Genomic DNA, 16,977 nt, shown 5'->3' with positions numbered 1-16,977 from the left:
TCTACGCAAAATGATGTTATGTATGCTCAAGTATGTATGATGCAAGCATGTTTAAGAAAAGTCTTATGATGATGGCACGTCTACGTTTATGCTACTACGTTCAAATTTCAAATATGTTTATGCTATTACGTTCAAGTTTCAAGTATGTAAGCCCTACTTTAAAGATGCATGTGGTTTTATTATGTAGTACTTGCTATCTCCAGTTTATACATGTTGAGTCTTTAGACTCACTAGACTTGATCGATGAAGGTGAGGATGACTTTGAGGAGACGAGAGGTGGGGACCAATGAGCCAGCTTGGACTGCGCAGGAGGCTAAACCCGAGGACCGCCCATGTTTTAAGATTTTATGCATGACGATTTTTAATACTCTGATTTCATGAAGTGATTTATGATGTTTAAATGATTATTACTTTTGGCAATTTTGGTTGTTGTTGTTTTTATTGCAAATGTTTTTAGACGAGTAAGTTATTTTAATACAAATTTGAAAGTTTATTTTGTATTTAAGAAAATTTTTATTTTTTCGTAAATTTTAAATTAGTTTAAAAATACGGTACGTTACAAGTTTTGGGGCTGGTGAAATCGAGAATTTTGATTAGTTCGTTAATTCGTTGTTTATTTATTGTAAACGCTTCCGCGTGTTTCTATTTTATCGAGTTTTAAAGACACCGAACTTTTAGAAATTTATGATAATAAACTGGTTTTGGTTTATAATGTACTACGAGGCTGGTTGTCATAACCCCGATTTCGAGGCGTGACATTAATGATTTCTATTACGAAATAAATTAAATGAAAAACTACAAAAATAATAATTGTAGCACAATAAAATCTTTTTATACTAAATATTCACGTACATTCCTAGTTATCAACACGTTTTTGATTAAGAAGAGAAATTTAATTCAAAATATAAATATTGGATACGATGATGAATTTATTTTACATGATAAAATGGCATACCCATAATTGGTCTACTTTTCAACGTTAACTCTCTCATTTATGTATTATTATAGACTTTACTTAGAAATATTTTCACCAACTTAACCCCTCCTAATTTATTTTGACGGAAAACTAGAAAATAAAATAATTTTGAATATAAGAGTGAAAGTCAAAATCCATAAATGATTAGCATTTATGATATATCTACACATGCAAATTAATTCCAACAACACTCATTTAAAGACAGCACCCACAATATATACATAGTTAAAGTCACACTTTTTATATATAGATAGAGCAGATAATTTGCATATATAGCGTACGTAATAACTGGAGTGCAACAGAAGAACAATACATACAATGCCCAATTCTTTGGAAATATATATATAAATCTAGTATTTAAATTTCATTATATTGGTTCTCAAAACCGTGTTGTAGACCTACTGAAAGGAAAAATAATCTTGATGTCTAGGATATAATTTTTTTCTTGAAATAATCATCTTTAAATTTAACTTCCTTATTGATATGATTGAATGAGATATTGAATTAATGGTTTTTCCATTCTAGATATTATACTTATGATAAAGATTTCTATGATATGATATAACTGATTTAAAAAGAGGTTGTCCATTTTTTTTGATTGATTTCAGGAAATGGCTTCATCTACCCCTATGCGACCCCACACCCGTGCCCAAGCTGCCATTCGTCTGAAGGAGCTTGCCCTTCACTATCAGTCCCGTCAGATTCGGCGACTTAGAGCCCGATTGAGTGAGAGGAGGAGTGAGGTCGAAACCTTAACCGCTGAGAAAGAAGAGATTCAAGTCCGCCTTAACCAGTCTATCTATCAAGGTGAACTAGTTAGGAGTGATAACATGGACCTCAGAGATGTCATAGAACAGTGCAAATATCAAAATGGAAAGTTGCGAGAGGATGTGGAGCGCTATCGCAAAGAATTGGAGGAAGAAAAATAGCTGAATAACAGGAGCAAAAAGAGACTGGAAAATTTGAGTGAGGCTATAAGCTGCATTGCCAAGGTGAACCATCAGCTGACTCAACAGGGTGAAGCGCTGAAGAACAAGATCAAGGAGAATAAGAAGGGGTTGAACAGCAGGATTCAGTCAGCTCTAGCAGTCTACCAACCTGCAAATTTTTCAGACCTGATGGGTGCGACTATCCGAGCCGAAGCTGACATTCGTCGAAGGGAAGGGGAAAACAGGAACAAGCGACCCCTTAACAGTCAGCCCTCTCAAGGGAAACCAATGTTCAAGAGGCCCAATCAGTCGGGTGGACCTCCCTCAGAGCAACCCTCCGCCAGTAACCATCAAGGACCCAAGCCATGCCCAACATGTGGCTTCAGACACACCAGGGAATGCCGAAGGGCCAGCGGTGTATGCTTTGGATGTGGGAAAGCGGGGCACAGAATTGCAGAATGTCCTACCGCCGCCAACCGACCAGCAGGGCCAAACAGAGGAACTAGGCCAAACACAGGAACAGGCCCTAGTAAACCAAGGGAGGACAAACCTAATGCCAGAGTGTTTTCCATGACTCAGGAGGAGGCAGACGACGCCAATGAAGTCGTGTCAGGTATCATATTTATTCAGCAAGTGCCTGCTTATGTGTTATTTGACTGTGGTGCCACACATTCCTTTATGTCTAAGAGATTTTCTAAGAAGCTAGGACGTAAGCCTGATAAGCTAACTGAACCTCTCCGAATAGCCACACCTACTAATAGAGCCACTGAAACGGACGAGATTTACAGAGATTGTAAAATCAGTATTAGTGATCAGACTTTTAGCGCCGATTTGATACAGTTGATCATGGTCGATTTCGACGTAATCTTAGGAATGGATTGGTTAGCAAGAAACAGTGCAATAGTAGATTGTAAGGGGAAGAGAGTCAAACTCCGAACCCCAGATCGGGGAGAAGTCATGTTCCACGGCAAATCCAAGGACCGGAAGTTGCTGCTCTCCGCGTCTCAAGCTTGGAAGGCCATGAAATCCGGAGAAGACATCTACCTAGCAATGTTCAGTGAAATAAAAGAGAAATCCGAGCTGAAACTGGAGGACATCCCTATAGTAAGAGAGTTCCCAGATGTTTTTCTAGAAGAACTCTCGGAGACGATCCCGGACCGCGAAGTGGAGTTCGAGATCAATCTGGTTCCCGGTGCGACCCCTATCTCTAAAGCACCTTACAGAATGGCACCACCCGAACTCTAGGAATTAAAAGAACAACTCCAAGAATTGCTAGATAAAAGGCAGATTCGACCGAGTGTGTCCCCGTGGGGAGCTCCAGTACTCTTCGTAAAGAAGAAAGACGGTAGTATGAGATTATGCATCGACTACAGAGAATTGAACAAGATCACAATCAAGAACATGTACCCTCTACCTCGGATAGACGATCTGTTCGATCAGCTTAAAGGAGCCGCCATCTTTTCTAAACTGGATCTGAGGACAGGTTATCACCAGTTGAAGGTCAGGGCTGAAGATATCCCCAAGACAGCCTTTCGTACGAGATATGGACATTATGAATTCACCGTGATGCCTTTTGGTCTGACCAACGCACCGGCAGCATTCATGGATCTGATGAACAAAGTATTCAAGCCATTCCTGGATCAGTTCATAGTGGTATTTATCGACGATATCCTCGTCTATTCTCCTGACGAGACGAGCCATGAAGAGCACCTTCACCTTTCTCTACAGACCTTAAGAGAGAATAAGCTCTATGCTAAGTTCAGCAAGTGTGAATTCTGGCTAAGGAGTGTGTCATTTCTGGGACACGTGATCTCGAGAGAAGGAGTGTCAGTGGACCCAAGGAAGGTAGAGGCGATTACTGAGTGGCCAAGACCAAAGAACGCCACCGATATTTGAAGCTTTCTTGGATTGGCAGGTTACTACCGGAAGTTTTTCGAAGGGTTCTCCTCGATAGCCGTGCCACTGACGAAGCCCACACAGAAGAATTCTAAATTCATCTGGGATGACGGTTGTGAGAAGTGTTTCCATACACTGAAATGGAAACTCGCATCCACGTCAGTATTGATCCTGCCCGCAGAAAATAAAGATTTCACTATTTACAGTGACGCCTCTAAGGACGGTCTAGGATGCGTACTGATGCAAGAGGGAAGAGTGATCACCTACGCATCAAGGCAGTTGAAACCGCATGAGCAGAACTACCCTACTCATGATCTGGAACTAGCAGCGGTTGTCTTCGCCTTAAAGATTTGGAGGCACTACCTCTATGGTGCTAAATGTGAAATCTTCACAGACCATCAGAGCCTCAAGTATTTGTTCATCCAAAAGGAACTTAATATGAGGCAAAGGCGATGGATCGAACTTCTGAAGGACTACGACTTGACCATAAGTTACCATCCGGGTAAAGCAAACAAGGTGGCTGATGCGCTAAGTCGGAAGGGCCCTGGCAAGGTAACTCTAACGTCCCTCTCGGCCCAGCCATGTCTGCAGGAGACCATCAAGTTAAACCAGGATCGAGACCCGGTACTGACTAAACTTAAGGAGCATGTCAGAGAAGGGAAGACTCAGGATCATCAGATTGATGACAAGGGAATCTTTTGGATGAAAGGAAGACTGTGTGTGCCCGACAGTGATAACCTTCGCCAAGAAATAATGGCAGAGGCGCACAAGTCAAAATTCTCAGTCCACCCAGGCAGTACGAAAATGTACAGGGACCTCAAGAATAGTTTTTGGTGGAATGAAATGAAAAGAGATGTAGCTGAATTCGTCTCCAGATGCCAGGTATGTCAGCAGGTCAAGGCAGAATACCACCGACCTGGAGGATAACTGCATCCTTTGGAAATTCCCGAATGGAAGTGGGAGCATATTTCCATGGACTTTGCGGTAGGATTGACAAAGTCTTGGCAAAGCCACGACTGTATATGGGTGATAGTAGACAGACTCACGAAGACTGCACACTTCCTACCCGTCCGCATGAACTACAATCTCGACAAGTTTGCTTCACTGTACATGGACAACATCGTGAAACTGCATGGAGTGCCAGTTAGCATCTTATCTGATAGGGATCCAAGGTTCGTCTCGCGCTTTTGGAAGAGCTTTCAAGAGGCCATGGGAACGAAAGTGACCCTAAGTACGGCCTACCATCCGCAAACCGATGGGCAAACTGAGAGAACTATACAGACCTTAGAAGATATGCTGAGAGCATGCGCCCTGGAATTCAGTAGCAACTGGAGCACTCATATACCCTTAATTGAGTTTGCTTACAACAATAGCTATCACAGCAGTATCGGCATGGCACCATACGAAGCCCTTTATGGAAGGAAATGTCGATCACCACTTTATTGGGACGAAGTGGGAGAGAAAGCCTTAGTGGGACCCGAGCTAGTACAAATGATTGTGGACAAAGTTAAAATTGTCCAAGAAAAGCTCAAGGCAGCTCAAGATCGACAGAAGAGCTGGGCAGACCTTAAAAGAAGGCCTGTAGAGTTCAATGTGGGTGAGAAGGCTTATGTGAAAGTCTCGCCTATGAGAGAAGTTGTCAGATTCAGTAAAGCAGGGAAGCTGAACCCTCGATATGTTGGACCCTTTGAAATCTTAGAAAAAGTGGGCACGCTAGCATGCAGACTGGCACTGCCACCGAACATGTCAAGGATCCACAACGTGTTCCATGTATCCCAACTGAGGAGGTACATTCCAGACCCAAGTCACGTTTTAGAAATAGAACCACTCTTGACCGAAGGAAACTTGGGAGAAGGATTGAAATACGAAGAAGTTCCTATCAGAATCGTGGACACCAAGGAACAAGTCCTCAGACGACGCATCATTCCCTACATCAAAGTACAGTGTTCTAACCATACTGAGCGAGAAGCAACTTGGGAAGTTGAAGAAAAGATGAGGAAGGAATATCCCTACCTATTTGGAGACCAAGCCAACTCGAGTTTCGAGGACGAAACTTCCCATAAGGAGGGAGGGATGTAAGATCCGATTTTTTTTTGCCATGCAAATAAATAACAATAAGGAAATTGTGAGATTTGATTATTGTATTAAATAAGATATAAATATGAGGAGATAATTAATTGTTGGAATCTTTACAATATGGCATGCATATTTTCGAAAAATGCAAGGGGATATACAAGATTGGTAAGGACCATCCAAGGCTAGAGGAATCAATGCATGGACTTGACAATTTTCGAAAATCCTCTTATTATTGTGCATAAAGATTGTTGTGCAAGAATAAACCACAAGGAAATTGGAAACAAATCCCTTAATTCAGCCATCATATTTTTGAAAATGGCAAGGTGTATTTGAATCAAAATTTATGTGATTGTGCATGATTTTTGGTAAGATTTTAGATGCCATGTTTAGCTCCATTCCCCTCACCTATAAATACCACACTATACCTAGCCATTCCTCACACCTAAATCTCGAAATTCTAGAGCTGAAAAACTCGAAATTCTAGCAGCTAGCCAAGGCGAAACCTTGCTGAAAAAATCATCCCGAGGTTAGGCTAGAAATCAAAGCCAAGGCGCTGTCCGAGCAAGAGCAAAAAGCGATCCAATTCTCGAAGCCAAACACCTACGTTTCTTAAGCAATCCAAATACTGTAAGTGGGCTGTTTTAAACTTTTAAAATTTCGAATTTGATGCATATGTGATTTCGGTTTTTGATAAGAAAATTACTATCGAGTACATGTTCTTTCCTACTCCTTTTCTTGTGTCGATTGTCATACGGTTTTTAAAACACTGTGAGGAGTGGACTGTATATGGGAGGAAATCCCAACCATGACGTACCCTTACGCGGTGGGGGATATAACCGCTATACGGCCTCGCCCCCTTAGAAGAGTAAAAATTAGGGACTGACGTCAGTAAACCATAGAAAGTAGATAAATCACAGTGGTTGGTAAGTGTTTATGCATGTGATACGAAAAATATTATGCAAGTCATGTTTTATTTTCGAAAGTTGTGCATGTTGTTTAAATTGTGCTCGATAGACCCCCACTTGCTAAGTATTCTCAAATACTTACCCCCTTACAACCCTTTCCAGATAAGTCCGAAGAACAGATTGAGGAGGAAGAATCCGAGCAGTTTTGGGGATGGTGAATGCTAAAGGAAATCGATTATGTTTAAGTTATTATTAATTAGATTTACGTTTCCGCATTAAAACTCTGTCGTCTTATTTATTTCGGTAATTGTAAAGACAATGGCTATTTAATTTGAGATTATGATATATAAACTGGTTCGGTTTATACTGTGCTACAAGAGGGTTGTTGTTTCAATTGTGTGATTGTTAAACAACGCCGGTGTCAAATCCCGTGTTTCGGGGCGTGACATCTCATGTATGTGGTAGTGGACTTTCCCTGCCAGCCCAGTATTGTGGTTTAGTCTGATCAGGAACTTTTATGTATGGATCACTTGCTTTGAAACATATCTCTACGCAAAATGATGTTATGTATGCTCAAGTATGTATGATGCAAGCATGTTTAAGAAAAGTCTTATGATGATGGCACGTCTACGTTTATGCTACTACGTTCAAATTTCAAATATGTTTATGCTATTACGTTCAAGTTTCAAGTATGTAAGCCCTACTTTAAAGATGCATGTGGTTTTATTATGTAGTACTTGCTATCTCCAGTTTATACATGTTGAGTCTTTAGACTCACTAGACTTGATCGATGAAGGTGAGGATGACTTTGAGGAGACGAGAGGTGGGGACCAATGAGCCAGCTTGGACTGCGCAGGAGGCTAAACCCGAGGACCGCCCATGTTTTAAGATTTTATGCATGACGATTTTTAATACTCTGATTTCATGAAGTGATTTATGATGTTTAAATGATTATTACTTTTGGCAATTTTGGTTGTTGTTGTTTTTATTGCAAATGTTTTTAGACGAGTAAGTTATTTTAATACAAATTTGAAAGTTTATTTTGTATTTAAGAAAATTTTTATTTTTTCGTAAATTTTAAATTAGTTTAAAAATACGGTACGTTACAAGTTTTGGGGCTGGTGAAATCGAGAATTTTGATTAGTTCGTTAATTCGTTGTTTATTTATTGTAAACGCTTCCGCGTGTTTCTATTTTATCGAGTTTTAAAGACACCGAACTTTTAGAAATTTATGATAATAAACTGGTTTTGGTTTATAATGTACTACGAGGCTGGTTGTCATAACCCCGATTTCGAGGCGTGACATTAATGATTTCTATTACGAAATAAATTAAATGAAAAACTACAAAAATAATAATTGTAGCACAATAAAATCTTTTTATACTAAATATTCACGTACATTCCTAGTTATCAACACGTTTTTGATTAAGAAGAGAAATTTAATTCAAAATATAAATATTGGATACGATGATGAATTTATTTTACATGATAAAATGGCATACCCATAATTGGTCTACTTTTCAACGTTAACTCTCTCATTTATGTATTATTATAGACTTTACTTAGAAATATTTTCACCAACTTAACCCCTCCTAATTTATTTTGACGGAAAACTAGAAAATAAAATAATTTTGAATATAAGAGTGAAAGTCAAAATCCATAAATGATTAGCATTTATGATATATCTACACATGCAAATTAATTCCAACAACACTCATTTAAAGACAGCACCCACAATATATACATAGTTAAAGTCACACTTTTTATATATAGATAGAGCAGATAATTTGCATATATAGCGTACGTAATAACTGGAGTGCAACAGAAGAACAATACATACAATGCCCAATTCTTTGGAAATATATATATAAATCTAGTATTTAAATTTCATTATATTGGTTCTCAAAACCGTGTTGTAGACCTACTGAAAGGAAAAATAATCTTGATGTCTAGGATATAATTTTTTTCTTGAAATAATCATCTTTAAATTTAACTTCCTTATTGATATGATTGAATGAGATATTGAATTAATGGTTTTTCCATTCTAGATATTATACTTATGATAAAGATTTCTATGATATGATATAACTGATTTAAAAAGAGGTTGTCCATTTTTTTTGATTGATTTCAGGAAATGGCTTCATCTACCCCTATGCGACCCCACACCCGTGCCCAAGCTGCCATTCGTCTGAAGGAGCTTGCCCTTCACTATCAGTCCCGTCAGATTCGGCGACTTAGAGCCCGATTGAGTGAGAGGAGGAGTGAGGTCGAAACCTTAACCGCTGAGAAAGAAGAGATTCAAGTCCGCCTTAACCAGTCTATCTATCAAGGTGAACTAGTTAGGAGTGATAACATGGACCTCAGAGATGTCATAGAACAGTGCAAATATCAAAATGGAAAGTTGCGAGAGGATGTGGAGCGCTATCGCAAAGAATTGGAGGAAGAAAAATAGCTGAATAACAGGAGCAAAAAGAGACTGGAAAATTTGAGTGAGGCTATAAGCTGCATTGCCAAGGTGAACCATCAGCTGACTCAACAGGGTGAAGCGCTGAAGAACAAGATCAAGGAGAATAAGAAGGGGTTGAACAGCAGGATTCAGTCAGCTCTAGCAGTCTACCAACCTGCAAATTTTTCAGACCTGATGGGTGCGACTATCCGAGCCGAAGCTGACATTCGTCGAAGGGAAGGGGAAAACAGGAACAAGCGACCCCTTAACAGTCAGCCCTCTCAAGGGAAACCAATGTTCAAGAGGCCCAATCAGTCGGGTGGACCTCCCTCAGAGCAACCCTCCGCCAGTAACCATCAAGGACCCAAGCCATGCCCAACATGTGGCTTCAGACACACCAGGGAATGCCGAAGGGCCAGCGGTGTATGCTTTGGATGTGGGAAAGCGGGGCACAGAATTGCAGAATGTCCTACCGCCGCCAACCGACCAGCAGGGCCAAACAGAGGAACTAGGCCAAACACAGGAACAGGCCCTAGTAAACCAAGGGAGGACAAACCTAATGCCAGAGTGTTTTCCATGACTCAGGAGGAGGCAGACGACGCCAATGAAGTCGTGTCAGGTATCATATTTATTCAGCAAGTGCCTGCTTATGTGTTATTTGACTGTGGTGCCACACATTCCTTTATGTCTAAGAGATTTTCTAAGAAGCTAGGACGTAAGCCTGATAAGCTAACTGAACCTCTCCGAATAGCCACACCTACTAATAGAGCCACTGAAACGGACGAGATTTACAGAGATTGTAAAATCAGTATTAGTGATCAGACTTTTAGCGCCGATTTGATACAGTTGATCATGGTCGATTTCGACGTAATCTTAGGAATGGATTGGTTAGCAAGAAACAGTGCAATAGTAGATTGTAAGGGGAAGAGAGTCAAACTCCGAACCCCAGATCGGGGAGAAGTCATGTTCCACGGCAAATCCAAGGACCGGAAGTTGCTGCTCTCCGCGTCTCAAGCTTGGAAGGCCATGAAATCCGGAGAAGACATCTACCTAGCAATGTTCAGTGAAATAAAAGAGAAATCCGAGCTGAAACTGGAGGACATCCCTATAGTAAGAGAGTTCCCAGATGTTTTTCTAGAAGAACTCTCGGAGACGATCCCGGACCGCGAAGTGGAGTTCGAGATCAATCTGGTTCCCGGTGCGACCCCTATCTCTAAAGCACCTTACAGAATGGCACCACCCGAACTCTAGGAATTAAAAGAACAACTCCAAGAATTGCTAGATAAAAGGCAGATTCGACCGAGTGTGTCCCCGTGGGGAGCTCCAGTACTCTTCGTAAAGAAGAAAGACGGTAGTATGAGATTATGCATCGACTACAGAGAATTGAACAAGATCACAATCAAGAACATGTACCCTCTACCTCGGATAGACGATCTGTTCGATCAGCTTAAAGGAGCCGCCATCTTTTCTAAACTGGATCTGAGGACAGGTTATCACCAGTTGAAGGTCAGGGCTGAAGATATCCCCAAGACAGCCTTTCGTACGAGATATGGACATTATGAATTCATCGTGATGCCTTTTGGTCTGACCAACGCACCGGCAGCATTCATGGATCTGATGAACAAAGTATTCAAGCCATTCCTGGATCAGTTCATAGTGGTATTTATCGACGATATCCTCGTCTATTCTCCTGACGAGACGAGCCATGAAGAGCACCTTCACCTTTCTCTACAGACCTTAAGAGAGAATAAGCTCTATGCTAAGTTCAGCAAGTGTGAATTCTGGCTAAGGAGTGTGTCATTTCTGGGACACGTGATCTCGAGAGAAGGAGTGTCAGTGGACCCAAGGAAGGTAGAGGCGATTACTGAGTGGCCGAGACCAAAGAACGCCACCGATATTTGAAGCTTTCTTGGATTGGCAGGTTACTACCGGAAGTTTTTCGAAGGGTTCTCCTCGATAGCCGTGCCACTGACGAAGCCCACACAGAAGAATTCTAAATTCATCTGGGATGACGGTTGTGAGAAGTGTTTCCATACACTGAAAGGGAAACTCGCATCCACGTCAGTATTGATCCTGCCCGCAGAAAATAAAGATTTCACTATTTACAGTGACGCCTCTAAGGACGGTCTAGGATGCGTACTGATGCAAGAGGGAAGAGTGATCACCTACGCATCAAGGCAGTTGAAACCGCATGAGCAGAACTACCCTACTCATGATCTGGAACTAGCAGCGGTTGTCTTCGCCTTAAAGATTTGGAGGCACTACCTCTATGGTGCTAAATGTGAAATCTTCACAGACCATCAGAGCCTCAAGTATTTGTTCATCCAAAAGGAACTTAATATGAGGCAAAGGCGATGGATCGAACTTCTGAAGGACTACGACTTGACCATAAGTTACCATCCGGGTAAAGCAAACAAGGTGGCTGATGCGCTAAGTCGGAAGGGCCCTGGCAAGGTAACTCTAACGTCCCTCTCGGCCCAGCCATGTCTGCAGGAGACCATCAAGTTAAACCAGGATCGAGACCCGGTACTGACTAAACTTAAGGAGCATGTCAGAGAAGGGAAGACTCAGGATCACCAGATTGATGACAAGGGAATCTTGTGGATGAAAGGAAGACTGTGTGTGCCCGACAGTGATAACCTTCGCCAAGAAATAATGGCAGAGGCGCACAAGTCAAAATTCTCAGTCCACCCAGGCAGTACGAAAATGTACAGGGACCTCAAGAATAGTTTTTGGTGGAATGAAATGAAAAGAGATGTAGCTGAATTCGTCTCCAGATGCCAAGTATGTCAACAGGTCAAGGCAGAACACCACCGACCTAGAGGATAACTGCATCCTTTGGAAATTCCCGAATGGAAGTGGGAGCATATTTCCATGGACTTTGTGGTAGGATTGACAAAGTCTTGGCAAAGCCACGACGGTATATGGGTGATAGTAGACAGACTCACGAAGACTGCACACTTCCTACCCGTCCGCATGAACTACAATCTCGACAAGTTTGCTTCACTGTACATGGACAACATCGTGAAACTGCATGGAGTGCCAGTTAGCATCTTATCTAATAGGGATCCAAGGTTCGTCTCGCGCTTTTGGAAGAGCTTTCAAGAGGCCATGGGAACGAAAGTGACCCTAAGTACGGCCTACCATCCGCAAACCGATGGGCAAACTGAGAGAACTATACAGACCTTAGAAGATATGCTGAGAGCATGCGCCCTGGAATTCAGTAGCAACTGGAGCACTTATATACCCTTAATTGAGTTTGCTTACAACAACAGCTATCACAGCAGTATCGGCATGGCACCATACGAAGCCCTTTATGGAAGGAAATGTCGATCACCACTTTATTGGGACGAAGTGGGAGAGAAAGCCTTAGTGGGACCCGAGCTAGTACAAATGACTGTGGACAAAGTTAAAATTGTCCAAGAAAAGCTCAAGGCAGCTCAAGATCGACAGAAGAGCTGGGCAGACCTTAAAAGAAGGCCTGTAGAGTTCAATGTGGGCGAGAAGGCTTATGTGAAAGTCTCGCCTATTAGAGGAGTTGTAAGATTCAGTAAAGCAGGGAAGCTGAACCCTCGATATGTTGGACCCTTTGAAATCTTAGAAAAAGTGGGCATGCTAGCATGCAGACTGGCACTGCCACCGAACATGTCAAGGATCCACAACGTGTTCCATGTATCCCAACTGAGGAGGTACATTCCAGACCCAAGTCACATTTTAGAAATAGAACCACTCTTGACCGAAGGAAACTTGGGAGAAGGATTGAAATACGAAGAAGTTTCTATCAGAATCGTGGACACCAAGGAACAAGTCCTCAGACGACGCATCATTCCCTACGTCAAAGTACAGTGGTCTAACCATACTGAGCGAGAAGCAACTTGGGAAGTTGAAGAAAAGATGAGGAAGGAATATCCCTACCTATTTGGAGACCAAGCCAACTCGAGTTTCGAGGACGAAACTTCCCATAAGGAGTGAGGGATGTAAGATCCGATTTTTTTTTGCCATGCAAATAAATAACAATAAGGAAATTGTGAGATTTGATTATTGTATTAAATAAGATATAAATATGAGGAGATAATTAATTGTTGGAATCTTTACAATATGGCATGCATATTTTCGAAAAATGCAAGGGGATATACAAGATTTGGTAAGGACCATCCAAGGCTAGAGGAATCAATGCATGGACTTGACAATTTTCGAAAATCCTCTTATTATTGTGCATAAAGATTGTTGTGCAAGAATAAACCACAAGGAAATTGGAAACAAATCCCTTAATTCAGCCATCATATTTTTGAAAATGGCAAGGTGTATTTGAATCAAAATTTATGTGATTGTGCATGATTTTTGGTAAGATTTTAGATGCCATGTTTAGCTCCATTCCCCTCACCTATAAATACCACACTATACCTAGCCATTCCTCACACCTAAATCTCGAAGTTCTAGAGCTGAAAAACTCGAAATTCTAGCAGCTAGCCAAGGCGAAACCTTGCTGAAAAAATCATCCCGAGGTTAGGCTAGAAATCGAAGCCAAGGCGCTGTCCGAGCAAGAGCAAAAAGCGATCCAATTCTCGAAGCCAAACACCTACGTTTCTTTAGCAATCCAAATACTGTAAGTGGGCTGTTTTAAACTTTTAAAATTTCAGATTTGATGCATATGTGATTTCGGTTTTTGATAAGAAAATTACTATCGAGTACATGTTCTTTCCTACTCCTTTTCTTGTGTCGATTGTCATACGGTTTTTAAAATACTGTGAGGAGTCGACTGTATATGGGAGGGAATCCCAACCATGACGTACCCTTACGCGGTGGGGGATATAACCGCTATACGACCTCGCCCCCTTAGAAGAGTAAAAATTAGGGACTGACGTCAGTAAACAATAGAAGGTAGATAAATCATAGTGGTTGGTAAGTGTTTATGCATGTGATACGAAAAATATTATGCAAGTCATGTTTTATTTTCGAAAGTTGTGCATGTTGTTTAAATTGTGCTCGATATACGCCCCACTTGCTAAGTATTCCCAAATACTCACCCCCTTACAACCCTTCCCAGATAAGTCCGAAGAACAGATTGAGGAGGAAGAATCCGAGCAGTTTTGGGGATGGTGAATGCTCAAGGAAATCGATTATGTTTAAGTTATTATTACGTTTCCGCATTAAAACTCTGTCGTCTTATTTCTTTCGGTAATTGTAAAGACAATGGCTATTTAATTTGAGATTATAATATATAAACTGGTTCGGTTTATACTGTGCTACAAGAGGCTTGTTGTTTCGATTGTGTGATTGTTAAACAACGCCGATGTCAAATCTCGAGTTTCGGGGCGTGACATCTCATGTATGTGGTAGTGGACTTTCCTTGCCAGCCCAGTATTGTGGTTTAGTCTGATCAGGAACTTTTATGTATGGATCACTTGCTTTGAAACGTATCTCTACGCAAAATGATGTTATGTATGCTCAAGTATGTATGATGCAAGCATGTTTAAGAAAAGTCTTATGATGATGGCACGTCTACGTTTTTGCTACTACGTTCAAGTTTCAAGTATGTTTATGCTATTACGTTCAAGTTTCAAGTATGTAAGCCCTACTTTAAAGATGCATGTGGTTTTATTATGTAGTACTTGCTATCTCCAGTTTATACATGTTGAGTCTTTAGACTCACTAGACTTGATCGATGCAGGTGAGGATGACTTTGAGGAGACGAGAGGTGGGGACCAATGAGCCAGCTTGGACTGCGCAGGAGGCTAAACCCGAGGACCGCCCATGTTTTAAGATTTTATGCATGACGATTTTTAATACTCTGATTTCATGAAGTGATTTATGATGTTTAAATGATTATTACTTTTGGCAAACTTGGTTGTTGTTGTTTTTATTGCAAATGTTTTTAGACGAGTAAGTTATTTTAATACAAATTTGAAAGTTTATTTTGTATTTAAGAAAATTTTTATTTTTTCGCAAATTTTAAATTAGTTTAAAAGTACGGTACGTTACAAGTTTTGGGGCTGGTGAAATCGAGAATTTTAATTAGTTCGTTAATTCGTTGTTTATTTATTGTAAACGCTTCCGCGTGTTTCTATTTTATCGAGTTGTAAAGACACCGAACTTTTAGAAATTTATGATAATAAACTGGTTTTGGTTTATAATGTACTACGAAGCTGGTTGTCATAACCCCGATTTCGAGGCGTGACATTAATGATTTCTATTACGAAATAAATTAAATGAAAAACTATAAAAATAATAATTGTAGCACAATAAAATCTTTTTATACTAAATGTTCACGTACATTCCTAGTTATCAACACGTTTTTGGTTAAGAAGAGAAATTTAATCCAAAATATAAATATTGGATACGATGATGAATTTTTATTTACAGGATAAAATGGCATACCCATAATTGGTCTACTTTTCAACGTTAACTCTCTCATTTATGTATTATTATAGACTTTACTTAGAAAAATTTTCACCAACTTAACCCTTCCTAATTTATTTTGACGGAAAACTAGAAAATAAAATAATTTTGAATATAAGAGTGAAAGTCAAAATCCATAAATGATTAGCATTTATGATATATCTACACATGCAAATTAATTCCAACAACACTCATTTAAAGACAGCACCCACAATATATACATAGTTAAAGTCACACTTTTTATATATAGATAGAGCAGATAATTTGCATATATAGCTTACGTATTAACTGGAGTGCAACAGAAGAACAATACATTCAATGCCCAATTCTTTGGAAATATATATATAAATCTAGTATTTAAATTTCATTATATTGGTTCTCAAAACCGTGTTGTAGACCTACTGAAAGGAAAAATAATCTTGATGTCTAAGATATAATTTTTTTCTTGAAATAATCATCTTTAAATTTAACTTCCTTATTGATATGATTGAATGAGATATTGAATTAATGGTTTTGCCCTTCTAGATATTATACTTATGATAAAGATTTCTATGATATGATATAACTGATTTAAAAAGAGGTTGTCTCTAATAAAATTTTTGATTTTCATAACTTGTAGATTTCTTGTGAAGGTAAACCCTAGGAGATTAGGAGAATTATAAAAAGAGAAACAAGCCAAGGAAAGTGGCTTATTCGATTATTGCTCTCGTGATTTTTGTCTCTTAGCCTGGAAGTTTTCGTGGCTGCTTACTGTTACACTTTTGCACGTCATGATTTACAGAGAAAAACAATTCACAAGGACGTTGCGGTTTTTGAAGAGTGCTGTTTCACGTGTTGTCGTGATTGTTGGAGACATCTGCAGACACACACGTGCGAGTGTTGGCTGAAGATCACGTTTGTTGCTCCAGTTTTTGGCACCACGTTCTTTGCTTTCTTGATTACGTTTTATTCTGGTTGTTTGTTTTAGAAAGCAATTTATTTTCTCAACGTGTTGAGAAAATTGATTTACATTAAAATGACTAGTGTTTGTTTTTGTGTAAACTCGTTGTTTTCTAGTGATTATTTTGCCCTGAGAGACCGCACACTTAATTCTGAGTTATCTTAGGTTAAGCTATTTACTTGTGTTATATTATTCTGCTGGGTGTTGCGCCAAGTGTTACGACATTTGAAATAACATTTAAATCTGATACACACAAAGTCTCGTATACTTTTCACAATTTATGTTCAACAAAATATACCCCATACCCCAGAAGTGGTATTAGAGCTGTATCTTGATATACTAAGTGATGATCTTGATTATTTTGCTTAAGAGGTCTCTTTGATGGATGTGTCACTCGTAAACGCAGCACT

At 39.9% G+C, this 16,977-nt stretch overlaps 2 protein-coding genes across 2 annotated transcripts; both read left to right on the top strand.

The window, feature by feature from the left end:
- The first annotated feature begins 5,292 nt into the window (after nt 1-5,292).
- LOC142556402 (uncharacterized) lies at nt 5,293-5,880 on the top strand. Its single transcript, XM_075667862.1, has one exon. The coding sequence runs from the start codon at nt 5,293-5,295 to the stop codon at nt 5,878-5,880; it is 588 nt and encodes a 195-aa protein (XP_075523977.1).
- Nucleotides 5,881-12,621: 6,741 nt separating this feature from the next.
- On the top strand, nt 12,622-13,200 carry LOC142556400 (uncharacterized). The gene has a single exon (XM_075667861.1). It carries the CDS (start codon nt 12,622-12,624, stop codon nt 13,198-13,200), a length of 579 nt encoding a protein of 192 aa, XP_075523976.1.
- Nucleotides 13,201-16,977: the final 3,777 nt, after the last annotated feature.

This window comes from Primulina tabacum, chromosome 9, assembly GCF_025594145.1.
Source record: "Primulina tabacum isolate GXHZ01 chromosome 9, ASM2559414v2, whole genome shotgun sequence".
Classification (NCBI taxonomy): domain Eukaryota; kingdom Viridiplantae; phylum Streptophyta; class Magnoliopsida; order Lamiales; family Gesneriaceae; genus Primulina; species Primulina tabacum.
This window is presented reverse-complemented; position numbering and strand designations above follow the sequence as displayed.

Coding starts and splice junctions, on each gene's coding strand:
- LOC142556402 (XM_075667862.1), top strand. CDS start 5,293: ATGATTGTGGACAAAGTTAAAATTGTCCAAGAAAAGCTCAAGGCAGCT.
- LOC142556400 (XM_075667861.1), top strand. CDS start 12,622: ATGACTGTGGACAAAGTTAAAATTGTCCAAGAAAAGCTCAAGGCAGCT.